The 18,140-nt window shown below is 38.6% G+C and overlaps 1 protein-coding gene across 2 annotated transcripts in view; it reads left to right on the top strand.

The window, feature by feature from the left end:
- Positions 1 to 16,112, top strand: part of mgat1b (alpha-1,3-mannosyl-glycoprotein 2-beta-N-acetylglucosaminyltransferase b) — a 32,379-nt gene extending 16,267 nt beyond the window's left edge. For both annotated transcript variants that reach the window (XM_061966768.2, XM_061966769.2), the window contains exons 2-3: positions 2,744 to 4,621; positions 11,052 to 16,112. In XM_061966768.2, the coding sequence (XP_061822752.1) occupies positions 3,776 to 4,621; positions 11,052 to 11,753 (1,548 nt within the window). In that variant the 5' untranslated portion in view covers positions 2,744 to 3,775 and the 3' untranslated portion in view covers positions 11,754 to 16,112. The remainder of the gene's footprint in view (positions 1 to 2,743; positions 4,622 to 11,051) is intronic.
- The last annotated feature ends 2,028 nt before the right edge of the window (positions 16,113 to 18,140 follow it).

The raw sequence follows: 18,140 nt of genomic DNA, 5'->3' as shown, positions 1-18,140 counted from the left end.
TGCTGATGTTAAAACATGTCCTCTGAAATCAGTGCACTTTATTTCACATTTCACTTGTATTTGGGATTGTGTCTGTGGCATTGTCTGTATATGTGAGTGCACAAGTGTACCTTGTCTGAGTGTTGTTAATGAAATTGTGATATTTAAAACATTTCATTTTCCATCCATCCATTTTCTACCGCTTGTCCCTTTTGGGGTCGCAGGGGGTGCTGGTGCCTATCTCAGCTACAATCGGGCTACAAAAAATGTTCTGAGCTACAAAAGAAATTCTGTTCTATTATTTTTTTTTAATTTAGTAGGACCGGTGCTCCTAGTGAAAAAGCTAAGCGTACAGGACTGTTCATGCACTTTAAGTCTAGAACAGTTTTATTGTAAATTTTGACACCAGTATGTCACTTTTACTGTAAACAAATATCGGCTCCAAGTATCAGTTAACAGCCTTCTTTACTACTAATAATTGGTATCGGCCCTGAAAAAAACATATCGGTCGAGTTCTAATCAATATGCATGTCTTAATGCAAAGCATACTTGCCAACCCTCACGATTTTCGAGAGACTCCCGAATTTCAGTGCCCCTCCTGAAAATCTCCGTGGGCAACCATTCTCCCGAATTTCTCCCGATTTTCACCCGGACAAAAATATTAAGGGCGTGCCGAGATGGCACTGCCTTTAGCGTCCTCTACAACCTGTTGACGCGTCCGCTTTTTCACCATACAAACAGCGCGCCGGCCCAGTCACATGTTGTATGCGGCTTTTGCATACACTCGAAAGTAACTGCAAGACATACTTCATCAACAGCCATACAGGTCAGACTGAGGGTGGCCGTATAAACAACTTTAACACTGTTACAAAAACGGGCCACACTGTGAACCCACACCAAACAAGAATTCAAACACATTTCGGGAGAACATCCGCACCGTAACACAACATAAACACAACAGAACAAATACCCAGAATCCCTTGCATTTCTAACTCTTCCGGTTACAATATACGCCCCCGCTACCAACAAACCCCCCTCCCCCCCACAACTCAACCCCCCGCCCTCCAATCTCCCGAATGCGAAGGTCTCAAGGTTGGCAAGTATGATGCAAAGTAATGAAAAATAATCCAAGATGTGTCAAGCACTTTGTGAAATTGATGCTGAAAAGCACACTTAAACTATGACCTCGATGGGTGCTGGCTCAGGGGTTCTTCAGTTAATGGCATGAAGCAGGATGTCCTTATCAGTCTGTCTGAACTCTGCACAGCTCAGATAAAATATATGTTTGTGGAGCCTCTAGAATTTCTGTTACTAATACACTTTGCTGACATGGCATTTAAGTGCCCTCACCATTTGTCTGATAAAGTGAGGATTTCTAGAATGAACACTGTTGCAGGCCGCACGGTGGGTTAGTGGTAATTCTCCAATTTAAAGGGACTGCCCCTGCGACCCGACTTCAAATAAGCGGAAGAAGATGGTTGGATGAATGGATGGATGGATGGATGGCCAGACGTTAGCAACTTGTTCAAAGTTTTGCAACTTGTTCAAAGTTTAAAATAAAATTATACCAAAAAAAAGATTACCATTAGTGGTTTAACAAAACATATTTTTTTCAAAAGTGTCTGTTTTTTACAATTACTATTTATATTGAATAAAAATTGCTTGTCAGTCTGAGGAATTTGTCTGGTGTTCAGGATTGTTACTCACCGCAGCCTCGTCCACACGCATATGCAGGGAGCACGTGCCAACACAATCGCAGTCTAAGAACAACTTACAATTTAAAGATGTACATAATGGATTTCACTATGTAAAGCGCTCTGATTCCCGAGAGAAAAGCGCTATATAAATATAATTCACTTCACGTTACTAAAATCCACATTTGTTGGCTGCCATGAATAAATAGATATATGGGAAACACTGGCTATTTTCCACTATTTGTTCGCTCAGAGAGAAAAAAGTTTTGAACTGTATTTGGTACTGACTGTACTGAAAACCTCAGGTATTGTTATATTTGATCCGTTGGTATCGACTTGGTAGTGAAGAACCAGTATTTTTGAAAACTCTAGTGGTTCACGTGATGACTCAGTGTGGAGCTTTCGGTTCATTACAGCTTGGTTCAATTTGATCCGTATATGTATACATGTGTTTTTTACACTCCTAATATTATGTACAATTTATTCTTATTATTTATTTTCAATATGTTCGAACTGTCAACCATCAACAACTCTGTGTATTGTTTTTTATTTTTGACAAAATGCAGTAGGATTGTACAGTATGTAATCTGTGTAAACAATAACATGTTTACTCCCTTGAAAATGAAAGTGACTTTTTACATTGAATCTTGATATTTCAACAGTAGTTAAGTAGAATACATAAATGTGATTATTGTGCCAGATTAAGCTAATTGTTACAGCTGTCCCTTAGTTACACCTAAAACAAGTTTTGTATAATATATTGTCTATATTGTATTGTATGATGAATATATAACCTGTTTAATGCTAAGAGAAAGGCTCTGTATTATAGCATAGTGCAGTTTCTTCAGTTAACTAATTAGTTGTAAACATTTTAATAAAGTACTCAAGACTTATTACGCATGTAGGATTTACCGTTGTTAAAAATAATCTTAGCTTTATTTCTGACTATTGTAATTATCCATTTTTTGATCAATGTCTAGCCACTACAAGAAAGTTAAATTGTCATTATTACAAGGGCCCATGAACAGCAATTATTATACTGATCATTTGTTTTTTCTTTCTGTTTCCAGGATGATGGCCAAGGGATAACATTCGATAGGTCACATCCCCTCATCCAAAGTGACCCAATTTATCCCCCTTCCTTTTTTTGTACATCATTTAATAGACTTGATGCATTCCACTGTACTCTTGTGTACATTAAAGAGAGTCCACTTTACCTGTGGGCATCCTCGTCAACAAATTTGGTATGCAGTGACCAAGTCAACTCCGTCAACTTCCTGCAACAAAGCTTTACACTTGGGACTGATGATTCTTTGTCTGGCGCTCGTACCTGGTCCCTATCTTTATCGTGTTCCTCAGCTAGGGATGTAATGATACGAAAATGTCATATCATGGTTATTGTGACCAAAATTATCACAGTTATTATTATCACGGTATTGTTAAATGTGTTTAAAAAGTACTTTTTAAACACACTGAAATCTTTTAACCAATTTAAAGAATTTAAAATAAAATAGACAGATACAAAATATACTTTTTTTGGCAGACAAAACATTAAATATTATCCTGGCTTCTCAAGATAAATAGATATCTCTGCGCCATATTCCTCCGACTAGAGATCAATAACTGTGCTAAAAGAGCTTAGCCTTTTTGTTTTATGTGCACAGTTGAATAGCTTAGTTGCTCAGACAACAATGTGTTTATACCATTTTTAGATTGGGGTATGTCGTTTTTTTAATCAGAATCAGAATCACAATCAGAAATACTTAAATAATCCCCGAGGGGAAATTAACATTTTCAGCACAATCCCATTCAAGAGCAGACAAACATTACAGGGAGACAGAACAAGATCGCTGACGGGTCTGCCAACTTCCGGCGCCCCTTACAAAAAAAGAGGGAAAAACAATGTATTTTGTGTTCATGTTAGCATTCAAGCTAGCTAGTAAGTCCATGAGTTTTTCAGAGTGTGGCTATTGGTTTTATGATATTTTTTTAAATTTAAAACAGTGATACTAACCGTCTGGCGTTTTAACGCAGTTTATCAATAATACAGTTTATCATTGCATCCCTATCCTCAACCTACTCCTTCTTTGTGTCCTTGGGCCATGGTTCGAAAGAAAGGTTCCCTTATACTATGTGGTGCTTTTCTGTTTGTTGCGTGGAATGCTTTGCTGCTTCTTTACCTTTGGGGTCGCCCTCCGATTGGCCGCCTTGGTGAAGGTGGTGGTGCTGAACCAGGAGGAAATGAGGAGTGGGGTGTAATTGGAGGGAAAGGAAGCCGAGGCAACCTAGCAGGGGAGGTATTCCGCCTGGCAGAGGAAGTGGAAATTCAGCTTGAGACCCAGAAAAAGCTGCTAAAGCAGATTGAAAGTCACAGATTTGCCTGGTCTAAGTGGAACGATGTTGGAAAAAGAAAAATGGATGTTAGTGAACAAGTCAAATTGGAAACTATTCACCAGCCACCAAAGCCTCTGATTCCTGTGAAAGAGAAAGTGGATACCAAGGAACAAACTCTTACGAAGCCTTTTACTTCAGTAATTCCAGATTCTCATCACCAGTCGAATGTATTAAAGGCAGTCAGCCTTGGAAACGGATTTACAACTTCTCTTGCAAGCCCAGAAGTTATCATTCCTATCTTAGTTATTGCTTGTGACAGAGTTACAGTAAAACGAAGTCTTGACAGACTTATTCAGTACCGTCCTTCTCCAGAACTCTACCCTATTATTGTCAGCCAGGACTGTGGCCATGCTGAAACAGCGAGTGTAATTGGTTCATATGGGAATCAGCTGACACACATAAGCCAGCCAGACCTCACAGACATCCGAGTACGACCGGAGCACAGAAAATTCCAGGGCTACTACAAAATTGCCAGACATTACCGCTGGGCACTCAACCAAGTGTTCAACACGTTTTCCCAGTCCACTGTGGTTATAGTGGAGGACGACTTAGAGGTGAGTTTTGCCTTCATCTGTCTTCTTCTAACAACATTATCATACCAAATAGTATACATAGGGCCCTATTATTTCTGCGTTAACGGAATCGGGTAGGGCATCACAGAATTGGCCAAAAAAATCTAGTGTATGATTACAATTTGTAATTTTACTAAAATGCTTCATCGTGATGAAAAGGAACGTTCAGAAATCTGTGTACCTTCTCACAAACACCCACACGCGCTTTCACTCACCTTCACGGAGACAGCACACTCTTAAAGCAAGCCGCAGTGTCATAAAATTTGTAAAAAAAAAAATATATCACCTGGCTGACACATAAAAGTAATTTGAAACGGCACTGTATTTTAAACTAAAAGATGAGTTTCAGAGTTGTTTTTTTTGCACTTAGGTTTGAACTAGCCACTTTGAGGTTTGATTGACAGTAAGGAACTAGGCAAATACAAAGACATAGACTTGCTGTAGTTCAACTTAAAAACAACAACTCTACAATAGTAACTGAAATTATGACGGATTCTACAATATTACAGTTTATTCGGAAAGTATTCAAAGTGCTTCACTTTTTCCACATGTTATGTTACAACCTTGTTCCAAAATGGAATAAATTAATTTTTGTCCCCAAAATGACAATGCAAAATGTTTATTTTAGGTTTACACATTTTTTTTTCTCTAAGAAATGGCTTCCGTCTGGCCACTCTACCATACAGGCCTAATTGTTGGTTTGCTGCAGAGATGGTTGTCCTTCGGGAAGATTCTCCTCTCTCCACTTAGGAATGCTGTAGCTCTGACAGACTGACCATCAGGTGCTTGGTCACCTCCCTGATTAGACCAAGATAAATGCAGCAATGTACAGAGACATCCTGGATGAAAACCAACCCTTCACCATCCAACCTGATGAAGTTTGAAAAGTGCCAAAAAAGAAGTATGGGCGAAACTGCCCATCAACCACATCATTGACTTGAGGCTGTAATTGTTGTCAAAGGTGTATCAACCAAGTATTGAACATGAGCTGTGAATAATTATGTACATGTGATATCTTATAGTAAATTTGCTCATTAAAAAAAACTTTTCACATTGCAATTATGGAGTATTTTTTGTAGTATTTTGAGGACAAAAAAGAAAAAATATTAAATTTTGGAATAAGGCTGTTACATAAGAAAATGTGGGGAAAGTGAAGCTCTCTGACATCCATAACATTCACTGACAATCACCAATATGTCATTAAAATGTTTTTCCAAACTCCTGTCACACAAAACGTTATGACGTTAATGAATTATCAGTAAAAGACATAGACAAGGGGTCGTATTAAATCTGTATAAGCTTTGCTTCTTCCTACTACTTTTCAGATATGTTGAAATGTACAAATCTAACCACATGAGTTTCCCTAATGTAACTTGTCAAACATGTCTGAAACAAATAACCAAGCTGTGTCAAATATACAGTGCTGCTCCTAATATTTGCTACTAGCTTAATGTTGTCTTGAAAGTATGGTAATTCATGGTAAATTATTAGGCTTTTATTTAAAATACTGGCTAACATTTTCCAATGATGCACAGTATTGCATCAATAAATGTAAACATGTTTGCTTTTATTTTACCTGTTGTATTCACTGTGACAAAAAACACATCTATGTTTGTAAGATAAGTGTAAATGCTAAAATAAATTCTAAAATATTTGTTTTGAACTTTTTTTTTACAGATTTTATAGGGCCCTAAAACAGAACGTCTGATGAAAGCTTACCTCTATGTTGTTGTTTGAAACTGACTTCATTGTATCTGATTGATGGCCATTTACATTATCATAAATATAGTGGTTAATTTGTGTCTTTTTTACAAAAGCTTTTTTTGGTACTGAATTTCTGAAACATTTTTTGCGTTTGAATTTTGTAAAACGAGGGTTGTTTTTTTTTCATCAAATTATGCTGACCATTTCAGTGAAATAAAATGGTAGCAAAATGGATGTCTTGAAAATTCAGTGTTTTGAAATTCAGAGTAAAAAACGTAAGACCCACTTCCGATAAATTAAGACTGAAGCAATCGATCCTGCTCAGAACCAGCCAATGGGGTGTCCAGTTTGAAGTCACTGACACAGGTCATACAAAACCTCATAAAAAAGGCAATTATCTGGGCATAATGAATATTTAAATGCCGCTTAATTTAGTGGGCTTTGCATTTTTAAGCAGCAATTTTTAAACACTGAATTTTTATACACTAATTTTTTAAACACACACTTTTGCTCTCAAATCTTTTTTCAGAATCAGCTTTATTGTCATTACGCAAGGTAACGAGATTGAGGCCATTCCATACAGTGCGATGTGTGCATGCTAGAAAAACAATGTGCAAATATATTTCACTGAAATTGTCAGCATAATTTGATGTAAAAGATGAAAAATAAAAATCAGTTACTTAGACTCAGACAAACTTTATTGATCCAACAGGGAAATTGTTCCACACAGTAGGTCATTTGCAAAGGATGGAAAGGGTAAGGATGGAAAGAATAATGCAGGTACAAAAGTAGACAAAAAATGTACCATAGTAGCAATATAAAATATAACATATATTTAGTATGTTATATTCAGTGTCAAAAATAAGCTTTTTGTAATAAAGACACAAACCTCCATGAATGAGTCACTGACCTGAAGCCTAATCTATTAAAAAAAAATTAAATTCTGATTTAAAAAAATCTAATTTGTGTGCACACAAAAATATTCAGTCTTGGCATACAAACATCATTACGCAATTTTAAGAAATAGGAGTGTCCACTTCTGATACAATGCAGCCTTTCGAATTGGCTGATACCAACATTGTGCCGATATATATATCAGCATAAATCATACATACTTGTATTATAAATCAAACTGAGAACAGTTGCTTGTAGTCCGGCAAGTAATTTATTTCCGGAAGTGAAAACCAGTGGTGGTCAACCGAGCTCAGATGGCTGTTGTACAGCAAGCAGCGCGCACTGAGTACAAGGGGCCTATATATTCCTGCAAAAAGCAGATATGAAGCAAAAATCCAACTATGCAATGGAAAAGATCCCTACACTTTTGTTTAAAAAAAAAAAAAAAAAAAAAAAAAAAGAGTTCCCAAGCGTATCCTGTGCTCCAGACATCATTCTACACGGCAAAACAGATGAAAGCTTGGAAAAGCATGGAGGTCTACAACTTATTTTTTTGTGTGTGGCTAGGTCAATGACATTAATATCAAGACTGTCCCGGATAAATACGCATTGTGTTTGCTCAGGTCGGGTTCCATTTCAATTTTTAAGGCCTACTGAAACCCACTACTACCGACCACGCAGTCTGATAGTTTATATATCAATGATGAAATCTTAACATTGCAACACATGCCAATACGGCCGGGTTAGCTGACTAAAGTGCAATTTTAATTTTCCCGCAAAATATCATGCTGAAAACGTCTCGGTATGATGACGCCGGCATGTGACGTCACGGATTGTAGAGGACATTTTGGGACACCATGGTTGCCAGCTATTAAGTCATCTGTTTTCATCGCAAAATTCCACAGTATTCTGGACATCTGTGTTGGTGAATCTTTTGCAATTTGTTCAATGAACAATGGAGACAGCAAAGAAGAAAGCTGTAGGTGGGAAGCGGTGTACTGCGGGCGGCTGCAGCAACACAAACACAGCCGGTGTTTCATTGTTTACATTCCCGAAAGATGACAGTCAAGCTTTACCATTGGCCTGTGGAGAACTGGGACAACAGAGACTCTTACCAGGAGGACTTTGAGTTGGATGCGCAGACGCGGTACCGTGAGTACGCATGCAGCTGCGGCTTCCAAGCATTTGATCGCTTGCCCGTACGTGCGTGCCGCTATGTGCATGTCACATACGTAACTTTGGGGACTTTGGGGAAATATATGTGCTGTATGAACTTTGGGGAGGTGAACGGTACTTTGGGCTGCACAACACAGGCTTTTTTAAAGCCTGTGTTGTGGCGGGTTGTATGGACGTGAGGGGGGAGGTGTTTGTTATGCGGTATTAATTTGTGGCATATTAAATATAAGCCTGGTTGTGTTGTGGCTAATAGAGTATATATATGTCTTGTGTTTATTTACTGTTTTAGTCATTCCCAGCTGAATATCAGGTCCCACCCGCCTCTCACAGCATCTTCCCTATCTGAATCGCTCCCACTGCCCTCTAGTCCTTCACTCTCACTTCACAAATCTTTCATCCTCGCTCAAACTAATGGGGAAATCGTTGCTTTCTCGGTCTGAATCGCTCTCGCTGCTGGTGGCCATGATTGTAAACAATGTGCAGATGTGAGGAGCTCCACAACCTGTGACGTCACGCGCATATCGTCTGCTACTTCCGGTAGAGGCAAGGCTTTTTTTATCAGCGACCAAAAGTTGCGAACTTTATCGTCGATGTTCTCTACTAAATCCTTTCAGCAAAAATATGGCAATATCGCGAAATGATCAAGTATGACACATAGAATGGACCTGCTATCCCCGTTTAAATAAGAAAATCGCATTTCAGTAGGCTTTTAAATTTGTTTCTACTGCCATGTTTGTTGCTTGCCCTTGCTGTTGCACTCGCCGTTTTCGGAGTATTTGTGTTTTTCCCCGTCTTTATCAAAATATAACTATAGATTTCAACATTGTGTACGTGTTGAAAGCTTCATTGGGAAACACTAAGGGTTAAGATATATCAAACAAACCTTCAACAGAGTGATTACTGAAAAACTTGTGCATTCTTCAACTCTGCTCCCTTGTACTGGAGTGCAAGGTATTTTGTTATCTTTTTTCATAATATATTGCACTATTTTGCCATTCTTGATTACTTCTCGAGGAACTCTAAAATAAATGTTTATCCTTTTTGCGATTTAAACGGTCCGTACAGCCGAAAACAACGCAAGCACAGGGCATTTTTCTTCAAGAAAGGCTAAATGACAACAGATGCTGGCTTGACCACCTCGCGTATTGAATTAGGCAGACATGACATCATTTTGAATCCAAGCAATAGCCAGCCACAGTAGGTATGGGGAAACCCTACTTATTATTAGTAGTATCATTAATAATATAATTTATTGTTAACAGCTAATGAGTTACATCACTTTTGACCTTAACCATAAGTATATTGTAAAATTGAATACATCAGACCCAAATCATCTTTGTTTAGAGCAACAATTAATTTCTTACACATTCTCAGTATTTTTGCAATGAAGTGCAATACTGAACTTTCAGTGATCCGAATAAGATAATCTGTTCCACATTCCCACTTGAGACCTTGTGACACTGACTATATAACACAAAGAAGGGATAATGGCTACTGTGATTTAGACATTAATGCTTGTTTGAACTAATGGACAGTAGGGCTGGGCGATATGGCCTTTTTTTAATATCGCGATATTTTAAGGCCATATCGCGATACGCGATATTTATCTCGATATTTGGCCTTAGCCTTGAATGAACACTTGATGCATATAATCACAGCAGTATGATGATTCTATGTGTCTACATTAAAACATTCTTCTTCATACTGCATTAAAACTACTTTAAAACTTTCATGCAGAGAAGGAAATCACAACTAAAAAAATCACTATTTTTTTCATACGGTGTTGATCTGGAAATGTTTGCCTCTGCATTTTGATGGTGTGGACGTGCGGAATAAGCACTGTTCATTCTCTAGCAGGTGACTTTCCAAATGATGCTACATATTAGCAGTAAAGCTACTTTTTATAGCAACGCTTTCGCCCCACACTTGACAAATTACTGTTGTCTGTTCGACATATTCCCACTTGAAGCCAAACCACCGCCAGACGATGGACCCCCTGCTGTTTTTTGGGGGAATTAATTATTCCTTCATTTGTTACCAGATTCGCACCTTCTTTCTCTCGTATTACCGCTCACACGGCTACGCTAGCATCACAGCTAACGTTAGCCATGCTGCTACCTCTTTGCTGTGCGCGGGCGTATAGGTATGTGATGTATGTCGTGACAGTATGTGACGTGTGTACAAGCTGCGCTTGCTGTCTGTGAGAAGGAGAGACAGGAAAGAGCGAGGAGAGCCTGTAGTGTAATGCCAGCAGCTAAAAGCAACTGCGTGAGAACGCATACTCGAATATCACGATATAGTCATTTTCTATATCGCACAGAGACAAACCCGCGATATATCGCGTATATCGATATATCGCCCAGCCCTAATGGACAGTAAATTGACAGTTGTACAAGCTACACACTGACCACTTTACATTATAAAATGTTTATTTATTTAGTGTTGTCTCATGAAAAGATTTCAGTCACTTCCATCTTTGACAGCACTACATTTTCTGGCTGCTAGACAAATGCAGAATGTGTGCTACTCATGAGTATTGTAGCAACTACTAATGGACCTCAGTAAAACCATTGAAGCAGCACTGTTCAATTTTTGTCACGTTTAAAACTGTAATTTAACATTATTGTCTACCTTTTAGGTGGCTCCTGATTTCTTTGAGTACTTCAGAGCTCTCTACCCAATCCTGCGTGCAGACCCAACCCTGTGGTGTGTGTCTGCTTGGAATGATAACGGCAGAGACGCCTTGGTGGATCCATCCAAAGCTCATCTTCTCCATAGGACAGATTTTTTCCCCGGTCTGGGCTGGATGCTGCTTAAAGAGTTGTGGGATGAATTAGAACCTAAATGGCCTTCTGCTTTCTGGGACGACTGGATGCGTCAGCCAGTGCAGCGCAAGGACCGTTCCTGCATTCGACCAGAAATCTCACGAACTATCACATTTGGCCGGAAAGGTGTCAGTTTAGGTCAATTCTTTGACCAGTACCTTCGCTATGTGAGACTTAACACTGAATTTGTGCCTTTTACCAAACAAGATTTGTCTTATTTGCTTAAAGAACAGTATGATGAAAAGTTTATCAAAGAGGTTTACAATGCCCCACTGGTGAAGATCGAGGAACTGCAACATGGAGGAATTTTAAGAGGACCAGGCCCCTACAGAGTGAAGTATTCAAGCAGGGACAGTTTTAAAGTTCTTGCCCGAAATCTGGGGGTAATGGATGACTTAAAATCTGGAGTCCCACGGACAGGCTATAGAGGTGTCGTCCGTTTTCTCTACCGAGGTCGAAGGGTGTTCTTGGCACCAGAAGAAGGTTGGACGCAATATAATGTTAGTTGGAGCTGATTAAAACTGTTTGGTAAAAACATTGTTGATGGTAAGAATCCTACTCCGAGCATCCCATTTGAGACCAAACAGCTTTACAGTGATTCAACGAGTAATTACGACTGCACTCCAATGGGTCTGTGACAATGAGCTGGCCTGAAAGCCAAGAGGTTTTTCAATTTAAGTGCTCACTTAGGATCAGCGAGCACGGAAGACACCTTGAGTTCATAGAGATCAAACTTTCCTGAAAGGAAAATTCCACATTTGAACACTACATAAACCACTTTAGGCAAAGTGCCTTGCTTTCCAGTCCCATCTGGGTTGGCGTATTATTGTGTTCCATTTAATTAACTGGACAATAATGTTTAGCAAGAGAAAGCAATTTGGATTTAGTGTCACGTTTCAGTGTCCGTGATGATAAACTGAACGCCAAGAATCAGAAGTTATTTTGACAACTCTTGTGAAGTGCACATTTGAAACCGAAGAGTCAAATTCAAGTTCCCCAATTCCGCTGATGAAAGCTTTAGAACTAATCCAGCTACAGCTTTTTTATCTTGACATTATTTGGTATATTTTATGAGTTCAAATGATGATTGGATAATGCAGAGGGAAAGCACCTGTTAGTCACCCATCATCTTACATCACTGTGCCTACCTTTTATTCACAGAGCTTTGCAACTCAAGATATGGCAAGGTAACACCACAGAAATTAAGAATAATTTAGTTTGATGCTTGGGTACGAAAAAGTGGTCCACAATTAGTGTGCTAACCGTATTACCTTCCCCAGATTACAACTTGGTAGACAAAATTGGTCATGACTTTAACGCCATGTTTTCATTAAGCGATTCAGTTCAGTGAGCTCTGGTACCATCCAGAATATTAAATCCTGATCTAGCTGGGATTTTGACAAATATCAGTACATCAAATGCCAATATTGCCACTGTCAATGACAGTTACAACACTGTAAAGACAAAAATTATCAGTGTCACTAATGTTGCTGGATAATTGTGAAACATTAAGCAACATGTTTAACATACATTAAGGACTGATTTTTTCCCCCCGTTTAAAACATATTTGCCACTGGGCTTTTTAATGCACCACATTTTTATGGCTTGAACTTTGGAAAACTTAGCGTAGCATAGCGTAACTGTTTTGCCCATTGAAATGAATTAAAATCAATTTAATCTGTGCTTGGCTGCCTCAATACACCACAATTTTAACATGTAAAATGTCTTTTAAAAAGAAAACACCTAGAAGAGGGGACTTCTACGGTATCTCCTGAGAGCTGCTTCTCCGTCAAACACACACTCAACAGCTTCTCTATATTTTCATGGATACATGTTTGCTATTTAGATATTTTAACATCATTGGCTGGGGTTTTTGAATCCTACTGCATCTGTATGGTGCAGATTAACTGTGCTGCGCTGCAACGGCTTCACCGATTCGGCACACACGTTTTTTGATGATTTCTTAAATTGAATGAATATCATCCATTTCTTCTCACCAATGTCCTTCACACTCTCTCTTCCGTTGTTGGAAAAGCAAAGTTTTGTCAATATCTAGCTATAAGCTAATGCTAGCTAGCTAATGTTTTGGTCGGATCATACAGGGGTACACCGTGGCATTCGCTATGCCAACTATCGCCGGGTAGACTCATAACCTGAAATTTAACAAAGCGTGACAATTAGCCGAGAGACAGCTCGATTCTCAAAAATAATCCAACTGGGGCACTAATATAGCGAGGTACCAATGTACTTTGAATAATACACTGTGTTATTTCATTCAATTCAAAGTAATCAAAACTGCAGTTTTATTGAGTTGCTTATGTTTTACTAATGGGACAAATGTGCCACGTCAGGATTTCCATTGCAATTTTGAGGCAGAAAGTTGAAATTTTTTTAGCTTGTGAAATATGATGAAACAAATTGTAATATTTGGCACATTTTTATAGCATTGTAATTTTTAAATGAATTGCTGAGGTACGCTTTGATGGCAGAGATATAGACTTTTGTTTAAGTCAAAACAAAGTTGTACAGAAGGCCCTTTCTTTCACCATGGATTCTTCTGGATTACCGGTAATTATTATCAATATGCTTAATGTGTAAAATAAACCCAAAATGATTCTATTCATATTTTACTCATCTTGTTCTATTCTATTTTTTTACTTGGTTTATTTTATTGGCTTGTGTTAATGTAGCATCATTGCACCATAATAAATCCTATTATGTAAACCCTTTGGCTGACAATGGTAATATAAGTCTAAAAACTACAAGACATGTACCAAACTGTACTGCTTTGTAAAAACATGGTTCAAGAAAAATCTGCACTTGAAGCAATGTATGCAGAAGTTTACAGTCTATAGTCTGAGTACTGCTTAGTTGTAGAGGCTGAGTGTTTGCTTGAACTGAGCGCTGCTGTCGAGTGTGTGTGTGTGTGTAACTGTGTATATATACATGTGTGTAGTACAGGCCAAAAGTTTTGACACACCTCATTTCAATGTGTTTTCTTTATTTTCATGACTACTTACTAGGGATGTCCCGATCCAGGTTTTTGCACTTCCGATCCGATACCGATGTTGTTTTTGCACAACCGATCCGATACCGATAGTGGCCTATCCGAGCATGTATTACAGTTTAAAGTTATTTAGCCTACTTAGTTGTCAGATTCATGTTGAAAAGGGTTTTAGTACTCTTGATAACAACTCGCCAGCTGAATTAGGTGAGTTTGAATATTACACAATGGTTGGTAACAAGAAACTGACCTGTTTATTCAAGGATAAACACAAAATAGACAAAATTATACATGACAAACAGAAATGGCATCATTGAACTAGGGCTGGGCGATATGGACTTTTTTTAATATCTCGATATTTTAAGGCCATGTCACGATACACGATATATATCTCGATATTTTTGCCTTAGTCTTGAATGAACACTTGATGCATATAATCACAGCAGTATGATGATTCTATGTGTCTACATTAAAACATTCTTCTTCATACTACACGTATGACTGAGGAGTCATAGTGTAACTTTTGGTGGTGTTTGAGTTGTCCGACTTTTTGTGTGGCCATAAACGCACCAGTGGTTTAGTGATATGCGTGTTGGTGACAGATGACAATGACAAGTTGCTTTTGGCCTGCTTTGTACGGCAGAAAATGACTAGTTTTTCGAGACAGACGTTTTTTACTCATGTATTTGGTGTGGTTATGGCCGAATATAAACAGTTTTGCTCAATAAAGTGATCAACATAATTCCTGTCCTCGAAGCACCTCGATAGACGTTACAATAATTGAACGGTGTTGACGAACACCGTTAGGGCCGCTTGTTGTCACTGTCACTCAGAGTTGCATTGCAAAATTACACAGAATAAAGTATGTGTTTATTGTGTTTAGATTTCAGATGGGATTTGATTTGGTGCGCGGCATATATTTGCTGTGTGCAAACGCTTGAGCAGTGCGCAATTGCGCAGGCGCGCATTTTAGAGGGAACATTGCTCGCACGGTTGCGCTAGCATCACAGCTAACGTTAGCTATGCTGCTACCTCTCTGCTGCGCGAGGGCGTATACGTATCTGACGTATGACGTGACAGTATGTGACGTGTGTAAGAAGGTGCACTTGCTGTCTGTGAGAAAGACAGACAAGAAAGAGCGAGGAGAGCCTGTAGTGTAATGCTAGCAGCTAAAAGCAACTGCGTGAGAACGTATACTTCAATATCACGATATAGTCATTTTCTATATCGCACAGAGACAGCTGACATTTTTACCGGTAACTTTTAATTCACATGTCCGTTTTAACGGTTAGGACACAGACCTATAGATGTGTTGAAGGTGTGCTGGAAAATGCGGAACGGAAATTAAGGCACAGCAGAAAAGTGGAATGTATTTTTAAATCGGTGCGTTGGAAGAAACAGACCGGAGTTTTTTTTAAACTGGATCTGGATCAGCATCTTCCCATGCCTTGCCGATACGCATTTTTTGGCAAATATCGGCGGCCGATCCGATCCAAATATCGGATCGGGACAACCCTACTATGTACATTGTCGATTGTCACTGAAGGCATCAAAACTATGACACCTGTAAAGTGAAAACCATTTCAGGTGACTACCTCTTGGCAAAGCTTGAAACTTTGCCAAGAGTGTGCAAAGCAGTAATCAGAGCAAAGGGTGGCTATATTGAAGAAACGAGAATATAAAACATGTTTCCAGTTATGTCACCTTTTTTTGTTAAGTACGTAACTCCACATGTGTTCAATCATAGTTTTGATGCCTTCACTGACAATCTACTAATAATAGTCATGAAAAAAAAAAAAAAACTATTAATAAAGAAAACTCGTTGAATGAGAAGGTGTATCCAAACGTTTGGCCTGTATGTGTGTGTGTGTGTGTGTGTTTGTGTATATGTATATACATGTGTGTATATATATATATATATATGTATATGTATATACAAACCCCGTTTCCATATGAGTTGGGAAATTGTGTTGGGTGTAAATATAAATGGAATACAATGATTTGCAAATCATTTTCAACCCATATTCAGTTGAATATGCTACAAAGACAACATATTCGATGTTCAAACTGATAAACATTTTTTTTTTGCAAATAATCATTAACTTTAGAATTTGATGCCAGCAACACGTGACAAAGAAGTTGGGAAAGGTGGCAATAAATACTGATAAAGTTGAGGAATGCTCATCAAACACTTATTTGGAACATCCTGTTCACCTGTGGGTGAACAGGCAAATTGGGAACAGGTGGGTGCCATGATTGGGTGTAAAAGTAGATTCCATGAAATGCTCAGTCATTCACAAACAAGGATGGGGCGAGGGTCACCACTTTGTCAACAAATGCAGGAGCAAATTGTTGAACAGTTTAAGAAAAACCTTTCTCAACCAGCTATTGCAAGGAATTTAGGGATTTCACCATTTACGGTCCGTAATATCAAAGGGTTCAGAGAATCTGGAGAAATCACTGCACGTACATAGCTAAGCCCGTGACTTTCGATCCCTCAGGCTGTACTGCATCAACAAGCGACATCGGTGTGTAAAGGATATCACCACATGGGCTAAGGAACACTTCAGAAACCCACCGTCAGTAACTACAGTTGGTCGCTACATCTGTAAGTGCAAGTTAAAACTCTGCTATGCGAGGCGAAAACCGTTTATCAACAACACCCAGAAACGCTGTCGGCTTCGCTGGGCCTGAGCTCATCTAAGATGGACTGATACAAAGTGGAAAAGTGTTCTGTGGTCTGACGAGTCCACATTTGAAATTGTTTTTGGAAACTGTGGACGTTGTGTCCTCCGGACCAAAGAGGAAAAGAACCATGCGTACTGTTATAGGCGCAAAGTTGAAAAGCCAGCATCTGTGATGGTATGGGGGTGTATTAGTGCCCAAGACATGGGTAACTTACACATCTGTGAAGGCGCCATTAATGCTGAAAGGTACATACAGGTTTTGGAGCAACATATGTTGCCATCCAAGCAACGTTACCATGGACGCCCCTGCTTATTTCAGCAAGACAATGCCAAGCCACGTGTTACATCAACGTGGCTTCATAGTAAAAGAGTACGGGTACTAGACTGGCCTGCCTGTAGTCCAGACTTGTCTCCCATTGAAAATATGTGGCGCATTATGAAGCCTAAAATACCACAACGGAGACCCCCGGGCTGTTGAACAACTTAAGCTGTACATCAAGCAAGAAAGGGAAAGAATTCCACCTGAGAAGCTTAAAAAATGTGTCTCCTCAGTTCCCAAACGTTTACTGAGTGTTGTTAAAAGGAAAGGCCATGTAACACAGTGGTGAACATGCCCTTTCCCAACTACTTTGGCACGTGTTGCAGCCATGAAATTCTAAGTTAATTATTATTTGCAAAAAAAAAAATAAAGTTTATGAGTTTGAACATCAAATATCTTGTCTTTGTAGTACATTCAATTGAATATGGGTTGAAAAGGATTTGCAAATCATTGTATTCCGTTTATATTTACATCTAACACAATTTCCCAACTTATATGGAAACGGGGTTTGTATATATATATATATATATATGTATTTGTGTATATATATATATATATATATATATATATATGTTTATTTATATATATATATATATATATATATATATATATATATATATATATATATATATATATACATATATATTCAATATTTCATGTCATCAATATTTGCTGGCAATGGTGGAACATAAACTTTGTCTTTAACATACCCCCACAAAAAAAGTCACACACAGGATCTGGCAGGACAAGCGCAGAGAGCAAGGTCTTCTGCCAATCCACCGATGAGGTACGCTTTCATTCAGATAAGTTTGAACCTCGAGATGCCAATGTTGTTGGAAAAAAACATCTCTTTAAACTGTCGAATGCTCTCACGATGGGTTGGATCAATGCC

Source organism: Nerophis lumbriciformis, linkage group LG11 (genome assembly GCF_033978685.3).
Source record: "Nerophis lumbriciformis linkage group LG11, RoL_Nlum_v2.1, whole genome shotgun sequence".
Lineage (NCBI taxonomy): Eukaryota > Metazoa > Chordata > Actinopteri > Syngnathiformes > Syngnathidae > Nerophis > Nerophis lumbriciformis.
This window is presented reverse-complemented; position numbering and strand designations above follow the sequence as displayed.